The sequence below is a fragment of the Phodopus roborovskii genome, unplaced genomic scaffold, assembly GCF_943737965.1.
Source record: "Phodopus roborovskii unplaced genomic scaffold, PHOROB, whole genome shotgun sequence".
Taxonomy (NCBI): Eukaryota; Metazoa; Chordata; class Mammalia; order Rodentia; family Cricetidae; genus Phodopus; species Phodopus roborovskii.
This window is the reverse complement of record NW_026126962.1, coordinates 365671-387087: the sequence shown is the minus strand read 5'-3', so window position 1 is coordinate 387087 and position 21417 is coordinate 365671. Positions and strand designations below refer to the sequence as shown.

The following is a 21417-nucleotide window of genomic DNA, read 5'->3' as shown; positions in this document are numbered from 1 at the left end:
GGGGAAGGGAGAGTCAGAGGGACAAAGAATGGGGATATGTGCATGTTTATAGTGTAGAGCAGAACCCCTTAACTTCTCCTTGTGTTCCATGTCTGATCTTTTGGGTGAGCAGACTCTCCCTGGAAGCTAGCTGAGGCCCACCCATAGCACTCACCTTTTTTAAGCACAAACTCCAGCTCATGATGAGTGATAACAAAAACTCCTCTTTTGGACACTGGACAAATTCCAAAGGAGTTTTGAATCTTGTTACAGGAACTGGGGCAGCATCCAGAAGCTTGGCCCAGTGATCTCTGGGTTGATGCATCATTTTCCTTTCTATGTCCCTGTGCTAATAGAGCTCAAAATCGAATTGGTTCCTTCTGCTAAAACACATCATTATACCTGTTTAGAGTGCACCTGCTTACTGATGAATCACTGCCTTTCCTCGTGAAGTTCCTAATGGAAGAAGACCACACCCCCTCAGAGGCACCTAGTAGGACTATAGACAAAGATATGATCACAGTTGCCTATCTTAAATATTCACATACCAAACTTTATTATCCCTTAACTGATGCAAAGTGGTTATATGACCTGGTCAAGGACTACACATTTCTAAATGGCATTGCTGAGATTTGAACCCAGATGGTTTTGTTTCAGTGTTGCTACCTTTACCCACTAAGCCATCTTCAGGTAACTGATCACCACCACCACTGGGGAAGGGAGTTGCAGAAGGGGTATCTCACTTCACAGAATCCCTGGAGACAGAGTTAGAGCCATCCTCATGGGAGCACATCTGGAACCATGGGTACACTCTGAGCAGGGAAGATGGCCAGAGAGCAGGCAGCTGCTCAGCAGTGGAGATGGGAGGACACGTATCTTTCTGCTAGGCAGAAGGGACCAAAGTAGAGCTCAAGACCAGCTGTGCTGGGCCACAGTACTCCAGGCCCAGGGAAGCAGAAAGTGGTGTGCTTCTGGAACTGGTGGCCTAGACAGAGTTCTAGGAGGATGTGTGTTAGGGTGTAGGTATGTCCATGGTCATACCAGGGTATTAATGGGGCAGACGTGCTTGCTTCTACTTTTAAAATGCCCACAGCCTCAAGGCTTTTAAAGTTCCATGGAGAATGGCTTTCTACAGTGGTACCAGGTAGAGTAATGTCAGCTGAGTGGGAAGGACCCATAGGAGAACTTCTGGCCACAGCCCAGAGAATCTGCTACCCCACATATCTTCATAGCTTGGATGGTATGTTCTCTGTTCCTGTCTTCCCATTTCCTCATACCCCCAATGTCCAAGGATGAGCTGAATGGGGGAATAATGGAGGCACAGTGTTCGGTGCTGGCTTCTAGGGCTGGGGAGGCAGGAAATTACCTGTCTCAGGACATCCATATCCTCCTGTCTCTTCTATGTGGATCCATTACTTTTCACTATGTACTACACTCCAGCCCACTACAATAAGGTTGGCCTTTTACCAAAGTGCATGGGTATCGGTGCAGCTTCTGCTCTACTCTGTAGGGACTCAACACAGAAAGACTCAGAAAAGTTTACAGGCTATGTTTCCACTCCACCCAGGATGTCTCCTCTAACACTCCTGTGTAACCAGTTAAGCTGGACCCTTATTTGCACAGCACCTGTTGGTGTATTAGCAGCCTCTATGGGTCATCATCCCAGGAGGCAAGTAGCTACAGGGCATGGTGAATCACACCACCCTTTGCCACGGCAAGCAGTTGGCCACTAGGAACACAGCTTGTGTGTGCTCATCTGTCCTGCTACAGGGTTCCAGGAGTGGATTGACGCCCTAGCAGGACCATGAGCGAGGACACGGTCCCTGAGGCAGCCTCACCACCACCCTCTCAAGGACAGCACTACTTTGACCGGTTCTCTGAGGATGACCCTGAATACCTGCGCCTTCGCAACCGTGCAGCTGACCTGCGGCAGGACTTCAACCTGATGGAGCAGAAGAAAAGGGTTACCATGATCCTGCAGAGCCCTGTGAGTGGGCAGGATGGGGAGGGCTGGTTTCCCAGGGACCCGAAAGACCGGTGGCTCCTCTTCCCTCATCCAGGGTCTTGATAGTTTAGGCTTGCTGGATGAGATGGGCTTGGCCATGTGGGCGTTTGATTACCTCCTTAACCACTGGTCAAGGACAAGCCTGGGGGAGTGCATACATTCTGGTTCAGAAAGTGGCAGAGATAAGACCCTTGCCCCAGTTTACTATGCCACATCTGAGTTTCGGTTTCCAGTTCTCCTTTCCTGCAACAGTCAACAGATAGGACTACCTAAACTGAAGAATGGATCACCATGGGGTTGGCCTAGGGTACCCTCTGCTGAGTAGCATGGAGTATTCTGCTCACTGTAGGGCAAGTAGAGTTTGAATGTCTAGCCAGGAAGGGAGTTAAGAGGAGCAATGAGACAGGAGTCAACCTGACCTAGATACCCCGAGTCTACAGAACTGGGTGGATTGGTACCAGCCTCAGAGCTCATTCCCCAGGTAGGCAGTACACGGAAAAGATTGATGGCTGATGAGTAAGAGTGCTGCTGGCCTTTGGATAGGAAAGAAGAGCAGGGGAGGGTGGTGGGAGGAGTAGGAGGATGGTGCTTGAGGCTATGCAGGACACAGGATGGGAAGTCCAGGGAGGAAGCAGACTTCTCTAGGGCCTTTTGAAACATGGCCCCCAATTATTTATCCCTAGTGCATGAATGGAGTCCATTCCCTATGGAGGGATACTCTCTCAGACTAGATATACAGGGGGAGGGCCTAGGCCAGGAGCACAGACTGCTTTGAGGAGTGGGAAGGAATGAGTCTAGAGTCTTTGTGATGTTATGTCAGGAGCCTGGAGGAAGACATCAGGTTCTTAAAGGCCTTGGAGTAAGACAGCCCCCAGACATGCAAAGAGTCACCAGGAGGGGTGACAGAGCAGCACCAGCCATCGTTAGTGGGTGAGGCAGAATATGGGGACCCTCAGTCTCATATAGCTGCCTATCCTTATCCCTTCCATGCTTCCTCCTACCACAGTGTAGTGGGCTGAAACCTGAGCTTAGCGTAGTTCTTCAGAGTGGAAGCTGCTGCAGAAGACCTCTGGTCCTTCCCCATCTCCTCCTATTCAATCACTAAGGATACAGAGAAATTGAGACATGTGAGAAGAGTCCTAGATGTGCTAGTGAAGAAGGGAGGGTGGCATACTTTCTCATTCAGTTCATTCTATCTAAACGTGAAGTCCTACTCTGCCTGGTATGGCCTTGACCAACACTCATACAGAAGGGAGCTGGAATCTGGTCTACCCCTACAGAAAATGGGTACCCAGGTCCACCCCCAGAGTCTTCTTAAAACCTATACAGCAATCTGAGGAGGGACCTGAGGCCCTAGTGAACCCACATCTGGGTAACTTTCAGGGTCTTTGGCCCTTCCTGAAGAGCTGGACGACCAGCTCCCTGGAGAGTTGCAGGAACTGTCCTCCTCTGAGGAGCTATGGGGGAAGGGTGGAGATCATCCCCTGTGCAGAGATCAGGGAGTAGCTCCTCCTGGCTTGCTGTGCTCTCAGCTCCTGGGGATCTGTAGGGTCCTCCGTCCCATGAGGAGCCTGGCACCAATCCCTAAAGACCTGTGGGGTCTCAGCCTCCTGTGGGGACCTGTGGGCCATCAGCTCTCCATGAGGACTGGGCACCAGCCCTTCGATCTGCTGCAGTCTTTCAGGGAGGAGCTGGAAGGTCTCATCCAGGAGCAGATGAAGAAGGGCAACAATTCCTCCAACATCTGGGCACTAAGGCAGATCGCGGACTTCATGGCCAGCACCTCCCAAGCAGTCTTCCCAGCTTCTTCCATGAGTATGTGGTTGTCTGGGTGTCTGCCAGGAGCAGAGGAGGAAGGAGGGAGGGAAAGGAGGAGGAAGCACCAGGAGCAGCTTGGTTGCTAGGCAATGGCCAAGCTGCAGTTGCATTATCAGGCCTGGGTAGAGAGATGCCTGGCTCTGCTTCTGATGTTGTGAATTAAAGACCCACATTGTCAGTGATAGCAGGGATGGGAAGGGTGGAGGTGACTTCAGGGGATGAGAAGAGAAGAGGGGAATCAGGACACCAGCCAGGATAGTAGCTATTGAGCTGTGAGAGATGCTATGGCTATGTGGGGCCTCTCTTCCTGGAATATGCAGCTCACCCACAGCCTGGAAGCTGCCCTCATTCCATATGACTCAGACATGTAGGGTGATGGCTGGAGCTAAGGAAAACATTAAAGAAAGAGAAGCCAAAGCCCACTCCTGAGTTCTAAGAACTCCAAAATCACTATCAGCACTATTTTGATGTGTCTTTCCAACTTTTTTCTTTTAATATAGGTAGCTTATTGAAAGCAAGAATACATTACACATATAATTTTAATGGCATATCAACTAAAAATCTGCTTTAAAAATATGGTTCTGCCATATGATTTTTGTGGTTATATGCCATTGAATTAATTGCTCCATTAGACTTTTAGATTGTGTTCAGCTTTTTGATGTTATGAACTACAGTGTGGTAAACGTCCTGGTAAATAAATTTGATACTGTATGCACAATTGTCTTTTAAAAATAAATTATAATGAGAAAAATGATGAAATAGCTGAGCTGTCTTCTGAAGATAAATTGTGAGAATTGCTAGAGGAATGCAAATATGTGCTTGAATACATTATGCATAATGCAGATTGTGTTCCTTTGCCATCCTAGAGAAAGAGATTGTGCTAACCCTGTTCTCAACATCGCCTTCCTGTACCTGGTCTTAGACTGTTAGTTGTCATTTCCTTTCCCTCGAGACAGGCTGTATCTAAAGCTTCATCGTTTTTTATAGTAAAATGTTTATTCTCATACTTTGCCAGCTTTCCTATTACTTATTTTGTATAAGTTTCCTGATCTTTATAAATTAATGCTACTTCCCTATGACATGTCAAATACATTAGCTATTTTTTCAGTTTCTCCTTTGCTTTTTAACTTTGTTCACAGAATTTTTCATATTGTAGAATGTTTTCTTACAGAATGAAGAGAGCCCTCTGTTGTTTTCCTTTGTGCCTTCTGCCTGTGGCCATGTGCCTAGACAATATGACAAAGGGTTGGAGTTAGTCACCAATTTATTTTAACCTCTTGTACAAATTTATTCTATAAAGCAATTTTGGAGTTGTTATTATGTCAAGCTCTATTTTTCTATAACTTAAAATAATTCTTTGGGGATTTTGGTTGGGATTGCATTGGGATTTTTAGTTTAGAATATAGTTTAGAAATGTGTATGGTTGGTTATTAGAATACTGTACCTAGTATGTGGGATATAATTTAAAAATATTTTTAAGAATTGATTTAGAATCTGCTAGTTCTTCATATCAACCAGCAAGGGTTACTGGTTATTTCTATGTAATCTGACTATCTTAAGCCCATAATATATAATTTCATTGTCGTAAATGAATCTTTATTCATTTTTTTCTCAAATGTATACATACATATTCTCTTGTGTTTGAAAAACATGTTATTCTTTTATTTGTGTGTGTGTGTGTGTATATATACAAACATGTGTATGTGTGTGAGTATGTATATACCATAGCATGAGTATGGAGGTCAGAGGCCCACCCACAGGAGTTGGTTTTCTCCTACCATGTGAGGTCCTTGGTGGCAAGCACTGTTATCCACTGAGCCATCTAACTGACCTTGCATTTAATATATAGAAAATCAAATAATCTGCAAACATTGTCATTTGCCTCCATCTACCGGGTATTTTGCCCTTGGCTTTATTTTTTTTTTTTCTGGTTTTATTCCCTCAGGATGTTTAATAATTTAGAATGATGTTTAATAATTTAGAGAATGGTCTTCCTTGTCTTGCATCTGACATTAATGGAATTCTTTAACCACAAAGTTTGAGATCATTATTCTTTATCATGTTGAGAAAATGTCTTTTACAACTAGCTCATCATGACTCTTTCTCATAAATAGATTTTGAGTTTTATAAGATGCATTTGGGGCATTGATTCCTTTTTTTCCCCCTTAAGCAATCGTCCCAATGAGTTATAGTGACATATCTCTGAATACTGGGCTCTTTTGAAATATGTGAAGTAAGTCATCTGTAGTCCTGTGTGTGGGGTGGGGGGGACTAAAGTTCAACCTTAAGGTTTGATCCTCGGGAGTAGTTCACCACATCTTTTGAGACAGGGTCTCTCACTGGCTTGGAACTTTCTAAGTCAGTTAGGCTGGCAGCCCTAGTGGGCCCCCTGTTTCCACCTCCCCAATACTGGGATTACAAATGTGTCCCAACAAACTTGGCTTTTTTTTTTTTTAACATGGGTTGTAATGACAAAGCAGATGTCCTTCTGTTTGTGTGCAACTGTTTGTGTGTTCTGTTAAGGATTTGTGCACACATATTCTCATGTGAGGTTGAGCAGTCCATTTCCAGGGCATTCAGCCATGACTTTTATAACACAAACCAGGAAGACTCCACCTCTCTCCTTCCCTGCTGGAGTTTAAACAAGGCAGGAACATCTCCCTTGAAGGTTTGCAGCTCACTTGCAAAATCATCCAGAGCTGTGACATTTTCAAATATTCTTGACATTTACCACCATCAGTTTCATCTGGAGCTTTAAATTTTTATTTTGCTTCTGTGTCATTAGATTTTGGTCATATATTTTGTATGAAATTATCTATTTCAATAGATTATCTTTAAAACCAAGAGATGGCACCTGGCTGGCTTCTGCTTCAGTGTGTTCTCAATTTGCCTTAATGAGCAACTCACATTTGTTTACTCACAGATCTTATACACAAATTCTTGGAATTATTTATTGGTCCTAAAAGTTTTCCTGATTTCTAATTTCTTTTCCAGCAACAGAGATCAAAACAAGAACTTTGTACACTCTAGACAAGCACTGCACCAAGCTATGCCCCAGCCTTGTGTGGAAGGAGAGGGAGGGCAGAGTGTAGTCATGTAGTTCTGACTGGACAAGAGCTTTCAGTCCTCTTATCTTCACCTCACACATACTGGGATTACAGGTGTGGGCATTACCACACCTGACACATTACCACATCTGGCACACTTTGGTTTTCCGTAACATTTCTGTCCTAGTTTCTTTTCTCTTGCTGTGATAAACACTGTAACCAAAAGCATTGGAGAGGAGAGGCTTTATCTGACTTACATGTTAGTTCATTGTTGATAGAAGTCAAGGCAGGAACTCAAGTGGGGCAGGAACCTGGAGGCAGGAACTAAAGCAGAGGCCATGAAGGGGTGCTGCTTACTGGCTTGCTCTCCATGACTTGCTCAGCCTGCTTTCTTATACAACTCAGCACCACCATCCTAGGGATGGTACCACCCACAATGAGATGGGCCCTCCCACATCAATTGTTAGGCAATAAAATGTTCAAGAGCCTTGCCTGTGGGCCAGTCTGTTAGACACAATTCTCCAAATAAGATTTCCTCTTCTAGATATGTCAGACGAGCTAACCTTTTCTATGGGTGCTTTTGTCCTTTCTTTGATATCTTCCATATTTAAATCAGTGCTGCAGACACTTGAGGCTATGACCTTCTGAGCATAGTTTTGTCTCATGCAATGGACAATTTGTGCTGCTGCTTTGGTCCTGCTTCTGTCTGATAGTGGGGGCACTGTATTGTGGCTGCACACATGTCACGCACACAGTGAGCAGCAGTCCCAGTTAATCTGATTTTTATTTCATGAGTTGTCTTTCCTCATTGCTAAACAACCAAGTGCTTGTCCTTCTATAGATCTGTTAATGTCAGGTTTCATTGAATTAGAAAACATGTCCTGCTTAAGTTCCATGTTAAGGATTTAGTGAGAGCTTTTTTGCAACCTAATATAATTAGTTTTAAATGATCTATGGTTAAGGGCAATCTCCAGGACACTCTAGTTAGTCTATGTTGCCATTTTCATTAGCTTTTTTCAAAAATGAAAATTGGCCCATCCATTTCATTATTGTTCATTTCTTCTTGTACTAAGGATGTGTTTTGCTTCATGTTTTGTTTGTTCGGGTCTCATCAGGTAGCCCAGGCTGGCCTTGATTCTCCCATCTCAATATTCTGAGTGCAGAATTACAGTACTTTGCCACCATACCCAACCAATCTTGACAAAATAACACTCAAGAGTATAAACATCCACTGTCGCTATAACTTCACTGTATAAGGTTTTATAACATGTAACATATAACATATAAAATGACCTGAAAATGGCTGTCTTTATCCAACAAAAGATTATTTTTCCAACTTCCAGTTTGATAACAGTAATATGACTTTTAAAATTTTTATTTATCCAGTGCATTTTTAAAAAGAAAATGTGGTGTGTGTGTGTGTGTGTGTGTGTGTGTGTGTGTGTGTGTGTGTGTGTGTATGTGTATGTATATATACTTGACATAGGTGCCAGGAACTGAGCTTTGGTCCCTACAAGAGCAGTGTGCTTTCAACAGCTGATTTCTCCAGCCCCTTAACTTGTATGCCTTCTCTGTTCTCCTGAAACTCACAGGCAGTGACTATCATGGTTAAGGTGGCATACTGGCCATCAGTTCCTACATCTGGGGTGATCTGGGAACAAGACTTCTAACCCCTGTGGGCCCATTTCCAAATCTCTTAGCCTTTCCCTCAAATTCCTAGAAAAAAGCAACACATGCCCATATGCTGCAGATCACCTGTCCTAACAGAAACAGATGCACACTGCACACTGCCAGACACTGTTGCTCTCTAGCCATCCCTAGCTGGGGTCTGTGACTCTCAAATATGATGGGTGTGGGGGGGAATCAAGGACATTTCTTCCTAGCTGATGTGGTTTTCTATGTGCCCTGTTTCCAAGCCACAGAATAAGTTCTATTGCAGAGTCACTCAAAATATGGTTACAGTCTCCTGAACAGCAACTTTTCCCCTAAAGCTAATGCCATATCTGTGCATATCCCTACTAAGAAACTGTTCTACACTTACCCAGTGCCCCTATGGCAGCCTTGAAATTCCAGGAACATTTTGTTCATGGCTTTGGACCTTGACATTGCTTTGTGTTTTTTCTTTGTTTTGTTATTGTTTTTGTTCGTTTGTTTATTTCCTTGAGACAGTGTCTCAGGTTGCCCAGGCTAATATTAAACTTGCTCTGTAGCATAGGATAATCTTGAACTTCTTGTCCTTCCCCCTCTGCCTCCAAAGTGAATGTCAAGATTACAGATATGCATCACCATATTTTACATAGTTCTAGGGATCAAACCTAGAGATGTGTGGATGACAGGCAAGTACTGTACTGCCTGAGTTATGTCCCCAGCTCTTGGCATGACTCTCTTCCAAATGTAACACCAGTTTCACTGGGCTGAGTAGAGGACTTTGTAAGCCACAAATGGCCACTCTACAACCTCTCTTCCTCTAGGTGTGAGTTGAGGGCTGTGTGGTCCTCTGGCAGGGAGTGTTTTATGCACAGTGGTAGCATCAGTCAGTAAGATCTAGAAGGGCAAGGGACAAGTGCCAAACTGTGTGGTAGGAACTCCTGTCTTCAGAGAGATATGCTGTCACCTCCCATCCCTGCAGACTTCTCCATGATGACACCCATCAATGACCTTCACGCTGCTGACTCCCTGAACCTAGCCAAGGGGGAGAGGCTCATGCGGTGCAAGATCAGCAGTGTCTACCGCCTCCTGGATCTCTATGGCTGGGCGCAGCTCAGCGACACCTATGTCACGGTAAGCAGCAGGCACCCTATGCCCATCCCCATCCCCCTTTCCCCACAAAACCTGAAAGGAAGACCCCTGGCCCTCAGCGTGGTCAAGCGCTGTTAGGGGCTCTTGGTTAAAATCCACTCACCTCTTCCATGATTGCTAACCTTTATGATAAACAGACTAAACTGCCCGGTGGGTATCTCTTCAAATGGGAACCAGCTCCTGTATCCAGGGCTGTCCTAATTTTTGGGAGATTCCTCTGGAGGCTCCATTTCCACAGCTTAAATAAAGACCAAACCTCTTCATCTCTCAGTGGAGGTTTCCTGGAAAAAGCCTTGGTGCAATGAGTTTGGGGAGACATGGATTTAAACAGTGTCCCTGGAAGCATCTCTTCTTTTTCCATGCTTGGCCCTAAGTTTCTTATCTGTCTTCCCCCAGATGAGAGTGAGCAAGGAGCAGGACCACTTCCTGATCAGTCCCAAGGGGGTCTCCTGCAGTGAGGTCACAGCATCTAGCCTGGTAAGTATGGGCCAGCATCTCAGTACTGATCCTAAATAAGATGACAGTAGCCATGTGACCCTGGAGAGACAGGTTCATCTCCAAATCAGAGCCTACTAACCTGTTCCTTGTGGATCTCACACTCTCCCTGGTCAGAGAAGATGCATAGACACAATGGGTACCTCAGGCATGATGTGACCAGGGTGCAGGCAGTAAGCATAGTGGAAGGGAGGAGAGAATGGGAGGTGATCTAGAGTCCTGGGAATATTCCTGGGTTGAGGTTAGACCACATGTCATAAGGAAAGCTTCCTTGGGTGGGAACACATTGGAACAGGAAAGCAAAAGACTTGCAAGTCTGGCTCAGCTTTTAGAATCTGGAGGTGTAGGCAACACAGTCTGTTTCCTTTATTCACAGATTGCCCTGACAGAGGTGTGGAGCCCAGTAGACATTAAGACAAATGCTCGGTGCTCTTTCTGTGATCTGTGAAAGAAATTCTGGGCTTGCATGCATAGTGAGCCTGTGATCAGCTGGGCTGGTAGCTGGGATAGAGTATAAGGAGCTGGGGAGGGGGTAGTGTCCCTGAGGCAGATGCAGTTGGCATTTGGCTGAGGTAGGTTGAGAAGGGGTCTGGCCCCAAGATGTAGACTTGAGGGTATCACAAGCAGAAGGTTATTTGGGATGTGGGCAGGCTTGTAGGGTCACTAGCAGGAGGTCTGGGGTATGGATAGACCATGGGTGATTATGTGTGGATGTACAGCTCCTATCCTCCAATGGGATGTGCTTGATGAGGAAGAAAGGTGAAATCGCTTGAGCTCTGCTCCTGCAGTTGACTTCTTTTATAAATTTGCATAACAGCCGTGAGGTATAATTGTAGTCAAGCAAGCCTAGGGACCAGGCTGTATGCCCATGAAATTGTTAGGATAGCAGTTCTCAACCTGTGGGTCACAACCTCTTGGGGGTAACATATCAGATATTTACATTAAGATTCATAGCAGTAGCAAAATTATAGTTATGAAGTAGCAACGAAATAATTTTATGGTTGGGGGTCACCACAACATGAAGAACTGTATTAAAGGGTCACAGCATTAGGAAAGTTGAAAACCACTGTTAGGAGGACCTTGCCTCAGAATTTGGTTTTGTGTTGGGTGATTTGGGTCACTGAGGGATGGACCTTCAGTATGCTGGGAAGGTTGGTGGAGGGCATTTTGAGGATGAAACAGCCTACCATTTCTATGCAGGAAGCCATTGTCTATCAGTAATAAAAAGCCTTCTCTGGTGTCGGTACTTTGTGAATCCATTTGTTAAGTAGGAACACAATGACCAGACACAAGCATTATTCATTTTATTCACTGTGTGTGTGTGCCTGTGTGTGTGTGTGTGTGCGCGTGCACGCGTGTGCGTGCATGCACACGCATGTATATACTCTTCCACCAGCACTCACTGTGTGTTGTCTGTATGTTTGTCTTTCTTTCTGTCTCTCTGTCTCTTGTTCACTTGCTCACTCCTTCTCCCTTCCCCCACTCCTCCCCTCCCCCATTCTCCCTTGCTGTCTCCTTTACACACATGCTTTATGTATTGTTCTTTTTAGCCAAGCCACCTGCTAGTCTCTTGGAGTAGAGTGCAGGCTAAGAAAGTGACTTCTTTCCATTGGTCCCTTAAAATACTTCCCTTTTCTGTGACTGATGAGAGGTGTTCAGTATATCATTCACTTTACCTTTGTGTATGTTCAGATGTTTCAAAAATGAAATGGCTCAGCTTAGACCTGACTTCCTCTGGGAAGGTTTCTGCTGGCATCCTAGAATCCTCTTAGCTGCTTCTGGAGGATTCAGTCACTGACTCTGGGCATCATTTAGGAAAATGCTAAGCGTGCTGACTGCTCTATTTTGACAACTCCCTGAAGAATGAATGATACAGTCTGACAATCTGCCCTGTAAGGTGTAAGGTTTTTCCTCCCGCCGCCTGGCCTTGTCCTGCTGCCACGCCGCCAGCCCCAAATAACACACAGAGACTCTATATTTGATACAATGCTATTGGCCAGGTGCTAGTTTCTTATCGGCTAGCTCTGTCTTAATTATTAACCCATTTCTATGTATTTCCATGTGGTCTTACCGAGAGCGGAGGAACAGCGGTTCTGTTCTCTCCAGACTCTCCATCCTGACTCCTCCCTCCTCCTTCCTATTTCCTTCTTGTCTCCTAGTCCCTCCTATCTTCCTTTCCTATTGGCCAACAGTGCTTTATTCATTAACCAGTATGAGAAACATATACAGAATGACATCTCCCATCATCTCCTCTTTTCTGTCTAAAATAAAAAGAAGGGTTTTAACCTTAACATAGCAAAATATATAACACAATAGTTATCAAGTAAGAATCACAGTTAACAATATTTAGTCCATTAACAATTAGGAAGATTTGAATAAAATATTCCATCATCTATTTTATCTTGTGAGTCTAAAGTCCTATATGTACCTTATCATTGAATCCTAACTAAGGAAAACTATAACCATAACTAACTGTCTTCAACTCCTTCAAAGACCACAGAAGGATAGTATATAAACTCTAGAAATGACAGAGACAGTTCACTGCCTGGTCACCCAAAGTTCTTTTGTAATCTTCCATCTTCAGCCCATAGGCCATAGTGTGTCTGGCAGACTCTTCAGCAAAGTACTGGCAGTTTGTCAGTCATTTTTCTCTGTGTCCTGCAGACTGTCTGGCAGACTCTTCCATGAAGCAGGAACTCTATAGCAATATCCATCTTGAATCAGCAATCACTTTTCTGTGGGTCCTGCATGTCCAGTTTCTACAGCATAAAGTCATACAGTCCAGACAAGAGCAGTATCTTGTCCAAATGGCTAGTCTTGCCATATTGGAAGCAAACTCTATAATGAGTTTCTTCAATGTCCATCTTCCTTTCTGACGCAGGTGGTGTTGCCAGGAACAATTATGTCTCATTGTCAAGAAAAACCCTAAACCATTTTAAATGCCATATTCTGTAGGTCTTTGATAGGTTTGAAGAATGCCTATTCATCTCAAATACATCTCTGTATATCTAGAAAACCTAAGTAAATTAACTATAAGTTTTGACTATTATAGGTAACTATCTAAAATCTGTATTAAATTATACATTAATTTCTAAATGAGCTATAAAAACACAACACCTAAATAAGAGGAGAAATATACATATCACAAAATTGACCTTAAATTGTATCAATAAATGAAAATCCATTCCAAAACAAAGTACTCATATCTATACCATAATTCCCTTTTTACCTTTAAAAAGAATTGGCTGTGATCATTAACCATTTATAACCAACCCCAATTAAATGAAAACAAACATTTATAAACAATATTTGGGAATTTGGGCGACGTTCTTTCCAAACTACTTCCTGCTGATAGGGGGCGCTGTCATAGGGATCCTAAGAAGATGCAGATATCCTGGTTGTAGTCTGCAAGGCTGCTTTGTCCAAGCTGTTTTGAATGTAGGATCACCTGGTACTCTGTTTCAGGGGGTCTGGCTTGATCAAAACACAGCTTTTCATTTTCTGTGGAAACAGAAATCCTTTTCCCCAGTAACTTGTCCTTAGACTTAAATTTTGAAGTCAAAGCATTTTTAAAATATATAAATTGAATTAATCCAGCAGCATTTCCTTTAACAGTTGTTGTTTCCTCAGCAGTCAAACAATACAAAGACAGTATAATACCATACAGTATCCATATTCTCTCCATCTTTACGTGGCTTTTTTATTACTCTGTTTCTTTTACATCTATTTTTTTATTTTTTGAAACAGGGTTTCTCTGTGTAACTTTTATCTGTCCTGGAATTCACTCTGCATACTAGGTTTAATTTGAAATCACAAGAGATCTGCTTGCCTCTGTCTCTCAAGTTCTGAGATTAAAGGTGTATGCCACCACACCCAGTTCCTCTTTGTCTTTTTAAAACCATTCCATTTTTTTTCCTTTTTCTTCCAAGCCTACATATATTTTACTGTAAACCTTTAGCGTTTTTCTTAATGTGAATCTGTCTTTACTGTAAATCTTTATCTTTTTGTAGCCACGAGTCTTTTATCTGGTAAACAACAACATTGCTGAAATTAAAGTCATAGCTGTGTTAGCCGCGGTTTATCAAAGATGGTGGCGGGTTCTTTTACCGCCAGCATTGAAAGTTGTGCTCACTGCCTTGGTCTGCGCTGCCATTCAGCAAGCATGCTGCCAGCTTGGAGATGTGGTCACTGCCATTGCCATCTCTCATACACACCAATAAATTGTTAGCAGAGTTATTTAAAAGCCTTGCGGTTTTTTGCCGCTTATGCTGAGTCAGGAATCTTCCCTTAAAGGAGCCGCGCAAATATCTGCTTGTCCCTTACTAAGCAGAGTCCAACCGAGAAAAATGCTGCTACCAAGAAACCTTGCTTGTCTCTGTTCTTTTGTTTTTAAAGCCCTTTTTTAAGCTTTTGTTAAATTTTAAGTGGAAGTTCTTATTAGCCACGTGGGCGCCATTTGTAAGGAGTACAGGTTTTTCGGCCTGCCGCCGCTGGTCTTGTCACTTTTCCTGCAGAATTATCACCACCTGTCACCCCTTAAGATTCACTGCAGGCAGGACTCCATGTTGCTATCCTCCAACACCAAGGCCAGCACCTCCTGTTACCTGGAAGGGTAGACATGGGCAGGGGACACACTGGGTCCATGTGTGAATGAAGGCAGGGGCCCTGCTGCCTGCCACTCTGAGTCTGTTCTCTTCTTCACTGCCTAGATCAAGGTGAACATTCTGGGAGAGGTGGTAGAGAAGGGCAGCAGTTGCTTCCCAGTGGACACCACAGGCTTCAGTCTGCACTCAGCCATCTATGCCGCCAGGCCCGACGTAAGGTGTGCCATTCACCTACACACGCCTGCCACAGCCGCGGTGAGTAAGGCCTCCCAGGCACCTGAGCTCCACCCAGTGCCAGACTCTCTGTGGCAGCCAGTTCAGGAGCACCTGTTCCCCTCCCCCTTTAGGAGATATCATATCTGATATAGCAATGTTATCATTTAAAAATTCTGCAAAGGGGGCAGAAAAATAGCTCAGTGGTTAAGAGCACTGGCTGTTCTTCCAGAGGTCCATGGTTCCATTCTCAGCACCCACATGGCCACTAACAATCATCTGTAACCCAGGGAATTCAACACCCTCTGTTCTGTCCTTTGTAGGCACTGCAAGTATGTGATGCACAGACAGACTTGAAAACAAAACACCCATATAAAACAAGCAATAAAATAAAAATAAAAAATAAATAAAAAAATAAAAATCTTGGAAAAATATGGAAGTCAGGCCAAGAGAATGAATTCTCTTGTATTGTAAGACTCATCATTACAGCCTTCCTTTTGATTACCAGGGTCCTGGTAAAAGGTGAAGGAGAGGAAGTGCATTTCACAGACTCTCCCATTCTGCTGAAGCTGTAGCTGGAAACTCAGCCAGGCATCTGTACTATTGACTGTCTACTCAAGTCAATATTGTTGGGCTTTATACTGCCCTTTCCCCACATGACCCAGACCTTCAGAGGAAAGGCCTTGACACAGAACCACAAGCTGGTGAAAACTTGATCCACAGTTCAAGGCAGTCGAGATCTGGGGAAGGGGAAGTAAATCTGGGGGAGAATACAGCGAGCAATCAGATCACAGGTAGTACCATGATCTCTTCACATGTATGGAAGACACTACAGTGTCACTGGGAGAAATGGCAGGCACTGGGCATTGCCCTGACCATGATCCTCTCCTGCTGACACCAGAACTCACACCTATAGGGCAAAGCACATGGCACCAGCCTATTGATTTCTAAGAAAAACACAGGGTATAGACCTCCCAGAATCAGGACCAAGACTTAATGGTGTATATGTGTTAATGGTCTCTTCAGTCTTGGGGTGATTTGGGGTAGTGGGGCAAGATAGTAAGGCTCCTCTGAACCCACCACGTTCTGGCTTTCAATGAGAGATGGGGTAGGAGACTGTACTAATTTACTTTTCTGGGGCTTTGATAACATACCATGGCCAGAATCAACAAGGAGGAACGAATTTGTTTCATCTTACAACTTGTAATCCATCATGCAGGAAAGTCAGGCAGGAACTTGTGCAGGGATTGTGGAGGGTGCTGCTTACTGGCTTGCTCCTCATCACTTGCCCAGCCTGCTTTCTTTATAGCATCCAGAGCCACCTACCCAAGGTAGCATCACCCACAGTGAGCTGGGCCCTCCTATATCAATCATCAAGAAATGGCCCATAGACTTGCCCCAAAGTCAATCTGGTAGGAGTATTTTCTCAATTGGTGTTCCCAATTCTAAAATGACTCCAGCTTGTGTTAAGAGTTGACTTAAAACTAGCCAGCACAGGAAACAACCCAGGTTTTAGCCCTGGATCCTTGTACTCATACTGCCCCAGGATCATACGCTGGGGGAAAGTATTTCCACCTCTCCTGCCTCCTCCCAGAGTCACGGACAGAACAGAGCTGGGACTGGGCTGCAGAGGCCTCCTTGGGCATGCTTGCCCAGCAGTCCTCAGTGCTATTGGAGTGATGTGTAAGTGTGATGGGGAGCCCTTAGAGCCCTCACTGCAAAAGTGGACCTGGGTAGTGCATAGTCTTCCTCCTGTGATATTCCATACACCCTGGCTCCAGAGCAGGGCTAGCCTGCTGTGCTCTGAGGAGAGAGGCCCAGTGCACCCTGGAGCCTAGGCTGCAGGTGCCAGGCAACTATTGTTTCCCCATAGGTGTCAGCTATGAAGTGTGGCCTCCTGCCTGTCTCCCATAATGCCCTGCTGGTGGGGGATATGACCTACTATGACTTCAATGGGGAAATGGAGCAGGAAGCAGATCGAATCAACTTGCAGAAGTGCCTTGGACCTACCTGCAAGGTTTGTTTCTGGGAGGGTGTTGTGGAGTAGTAACTGCCAAAAGCTGACGGCACAAGACTGGGGAGATGGTGCTAACGGTAAAGAGCTTGCTGTACAAGGACCTGAGTTCCATCCTCAGTACCTACATAAAAACTGGGTGTGGCAGTTAAGTACCTATAACCCCAGAGCTGGCAGGTGACCCCCTGGGGCTTGTGTGGTCAGTCAGTTTGACTGAATCAGTGAGCTCCATTTTTAATGCAACACCTTGTCTCAGAAATATCACGTAGAGAAGAATTAGGAAAGATGCCCAGCGTTCACCTCTGGTTCACACACACGCACAGGGATAGGGGTGGCTGGCAGAGACAGAGATGGAGAAAGCACTGACATGTATTCACTGTGAGAGTATTTGTTTTGTAGATAATTTTTAAGAATGATATGTGCAGTGTGTGTGGAGGTCAGAAGGGGGCATCAGATCCCCTGGAGCTAGAGTTGCAGGTGATTGTGAGCAGCCTGATGCCTGTGCTCAGAACAGAACTTGGGTCCTCTGCAAGAGCAGGAAGCACTCTTAACCACTGAGCCATCTCTCCAGCCTCTGAGTTTTATAAGTTTTTTTTTAAGCCTATATTGCACTGAGAATTTGGTGCGTTTTCTAAGACTGTGTTTGAGCATATTTACAAACCTGCAACCAGGAAAGCAGTTCTCCTTCTCCTTAGCAATGTACCCTAAATGTCCTTTTACATCACTATTTCCTCCATCACTCAGCTTATTAAATCATACCTCATTGTACGAATGGCTGTAATTTACCTGAGCAGTCCTCTGTAGTTGAACCTTACAAGGAAATGTAAGTGTAACCCCACCTCCCAGGTTCCTCTTAATAGAAACAACACCAAGAGGAAATCCTTCCAGCTAATCCTCCGGGCTTGAAGATGCTCACTTAGACATTTCTAGGGGGCACCCTTTATAAGTCAGACTTCATATTGCCCCATTGCTTCCCACAAAGGTTGTCTCTTCTGCCCCCTTCCTCATATATGGGCAATTCTCTACATCCTCCCCAAAACTTGGTGCTATAATAATACATCAGTTAATTCCATTTATTAGTGACCAACTGGATAGAAGAGAGCAGAAGGGCATTGTTGCCTGGCTTAAGTCTAAAGCACTGTCTTCTACTAGCACAGAGGTCAGGGTGCCATCTCAGAAAAGAGCTTTGAGACAGCCTGAGTTGGCAGCTGCAGGAGAGGGAGCTCCCACCACATGGGGCCCACGAACCAAGATTTACAGACTTGATAACTGGTGCCTTACCCCCATCTTGCTGGCTCCGGGAGGTGGGGGGAGGGCTGCAGGGGGGTGTCCTAAAGGCTTTTGCTTAACAGGCTTTTTCCTCCTCCCCAGATCCTGGTGCTGAGAAACCATGGCATGGTTGCTCTGGGTGACACCGTGGAGGAGGCTTTCTATAAGATCTTCCACCTGCAGGCTGCATGTGAGGTACAGGTACGTAAGGTACTCTGGGAAGTAAGCTGGTTTTTATGGGATCCCTGGGAACTGTGAGCCCTGCTAGCTGTCAGCTGGGGTCCTGTGAGCCTAAACTTCCTGAAACTCTACTTTGTCACTCTTTCTGTCACCACTTTCCTTATGCTCCTGCAGTTTCTTGCTTACAATAGGATCCAAATCCTGGAAATATCAGTATCTTATTGGTACTACTCATTTCTAGGGGAACTGAGGCCAGCATGGGGAAACCATCACAAGGCACACAAAAGCCCTAGCACACCTGTGTCACCTAGTATGGCTGTTGCACCAAGTTGTACTGGGGGACACAGAAAAGGGTTGCTCTTGTTTGGCCAGGGAGTGGGATGGAATGGGAGTGGGCCAGAAGTAAGTTCCAGCATGGAAAGGGAAGTGGACAGAGACCAGTCAGTGTTGTCATAGAAACAAGAACAGCCAAGATACCCCCAAAGGTATGCAGGGAGCCAGCTCATCTCCCAGCCTCCTCACTGGAAAGGGACAGCTAGGTGAAAGGTGTCAATGACCGCAGAGTCCCTAGAGCAGCAGAATGCTGGTACAGGTAGCTCTATGGTACAGGTCATCCAAGAGCACACACTCTGTAGTGGATAGGTTGGTGGGATGGGGAGGGGGGATAGTAATGACCCAGCTCTCTCAGCCCCATCATCTCCAGCCATGGCTGTGTATCCTTGGGGCAGAGAGGCAAAGATATGCCCTCTGCAAGCTTGTTTTCTTCATGTTGGCATGGGTCAAAGTTTGCTGGGAGAAATGGCCTCTCCAGGCTAGGAGAGGTGATGACACTGCCAGATGCAGAGGCTGCAGTTCCAGGACAAGTCAGCTCTCTGAAATCCCCACGTGGTACCATTCCGCCTTATTCTGGCTGGCCTGGCAGAGCAGCACCAAAAGAAGCCCATCACTTTCTTAGTGTCACTTGGGGAAATGTGAGATCAGTTCAAGAGTATGGAGATTTGAGGATCCCTGTGGTACCCTAACAGTGGGCTTTATAGTTACAGAGGCAGCCATAAATCCAGAGATGAATAAATGTTACAAGGAGTGGGGTAATGATCCCAAGAAACAGCAATAGTCAGAATTAGAGACTATGGGACCCTGGATCCAAGATGTGGTGCCTTTCCCCTCAATTAAGAAAGTTGCCCCATGCTCAGGTCACTGCCTGGCATCAGAACTCTGGCTGGATGTCTGTTATCAAGGGAAGGTGATCTTTCTTCACACTGGACTGTAAAAGGCTCCCTACCACACCTTTGAAGACACTTCTTTGAAAAAATGGCCTACAAGAAAAGCTCTGCTCTGCAAAGAGGCCCCAGCCCTTTGTATAGATGGAGAGCTGTCTCTGTGTCCCCTACAGATCCAGAGTAAAGAGGCCCCTCCCAAGTTCAGATCCAGAAAAATGGCCCCTGGGCAGTTTAACCTTCTGACCTGCAGCCATGGGGCAGAGCTGTTAGTTCTAGTCCCTAATAGCCTCTTGGCTGCTGTCACTTTCTGTGCAGGACTGGCTTGATGTGCCTTTGTCCACTCACATCCCTCAGGCAACTGGCCCAGAAAAGTGCCAGTGGCTCTGTCAGTTTCAAGAATGGAGAGGCTTCTAGAGAGAATGAAGGTCTAGACATGGAAGAGCAAAAATGCAGAACCACAGACCTGTCAGGATTGCACTCAAGTAGCAATGCAGAAGTCACAGCCCATAGCCACAGTCAGGATTGCACTCGGGCACCCAGCTCTGGAGATCTGTGTCTACCACGGGCCCTGCTTCCTTCCTCAGTGACCTTGGTGGAAAGGTGAACATGACTGTGGACATGTCTGTAGTCTAAGCTCAAGTACCTGCTCAGCCCTCCTGGGCCCAGTATTCTCTTTGGTTTGGAGTTCTGGAAAAGTGGGTCATCACTCGCTGAGAGGCAGCTCTCTGTTCTGCTGAGAGGCAGATGGGAAGCACAGGCAGTTCTTCTCCATCTGCTACCCATCGCCATGGAAACTGCTGGAGGAAGAGATGGAAGGAGGCAGCTTAGACAAGGTTGTGGGTGCTCTCTCCCTCCTTCCTCCTCCATTAACAACCAGTCCCAGAGGAGGCTGCCTCTCATCCTCTGTTAGCTTAGCAACAGCATCCACATGGTGCTCCCAGTTCTCCAGAACATTCTAAATACTTTACAATATTACCTTAAAAGATTCCTCATGATGTAGCTAGGGCATTGCCATTTTTACTTGGTAGAGGTGGAAGCTAAAGCACAAATATGGTAAATAGCTGCCCAAACTCACACAGTAAGAAGGTGATGTAACACACCCAGTCAGCATGGTGCCCACTCCCCTTCAACACACCCTCACATTGCCTCTCCAGGGCAATGTGAGGGCGGGGGATGGTTAAAGACATAGTACAGATATAGATCTTGGGTAAAAAGGCACTGGAAAGTGTTGTTATGCCCCCCCTGTCCCAGGGTGACAAAGCTCACCTGAGGGAATCTGATGAGCTCACCTCTGAGAAGTAGTATGGGGTCATCTGTTGGTGCTTGGAGCTCATGTGTCTGCATTTGTCAATAAATTAAATGGACCCTTTTATCTTTGGTCAAAACAAACAACACCAAAACCACAACTCAGATCACCAACCTGTTCTGAAACATCAGACACTGTGGGTTAGATCATCAGAGTGGCAACTCCAGTAAGTGAACTTGTGTGGGAACAGTCATCTCCAATGTGAGTGTGTTAGCACACTGCTATAGTGACATGGCTTCAACATTTCTCTTCCTCCACAAAAGTCAAACCTGACTGAGACTATCTGAATGGCAGGGATGCAGGGTCCAGTAGATTGTACCACTAGATAAGCATGAGATTGGGAAAGATGGAGGCTGGTTAAATGCATGGATGCATTTAAGATTATTCTAAATTGCCTGTTTATACACATACCTCTATCCTAAACATTAATATGCTGCCTGAAGCCACTTGCACTGCTCCTTTTCTAGT

At 45.2% G+C, this 21417-nt stretch overlaps 1 protein-coding gene across 1 annotated transcript in view; it reads left to right on the top strand.

The window, feature by feature from the left end:
- The window catches only part of Add2 (adducin 2), an 80772-nt gene that overhangs the window by 44383 nt on the left and 14972 nt on the right, over positions 1–21417 (top strand). Inside the window, exons 3-9 of the mRNA XM_051175018.1 lie at positions 1750–1966; positions 3661–3799; positions 9479–9630; positions 10045–10125; positions 14853–15002; positions 16834–16977; positions 18346–18444. Coding sequence (XP_051030975.1) covers positions 1784–1966; positions 3661–3799; positions 9479–9630; positions 10045–10125; positions 14853–15002; positions 16834–16977; positions 18346–18444 — 948 coding nt within the window. The 5' untranslated portion in view covers positions 1750–1783. The remainder of the gene's footprint in view (positions 1–1749; positions 1967–3660; positions 3800–9478; positions 9631–10044; positions 10126–14852; positions 15003–16833; positions 16978–18345; positions 18445–21417) is intronic.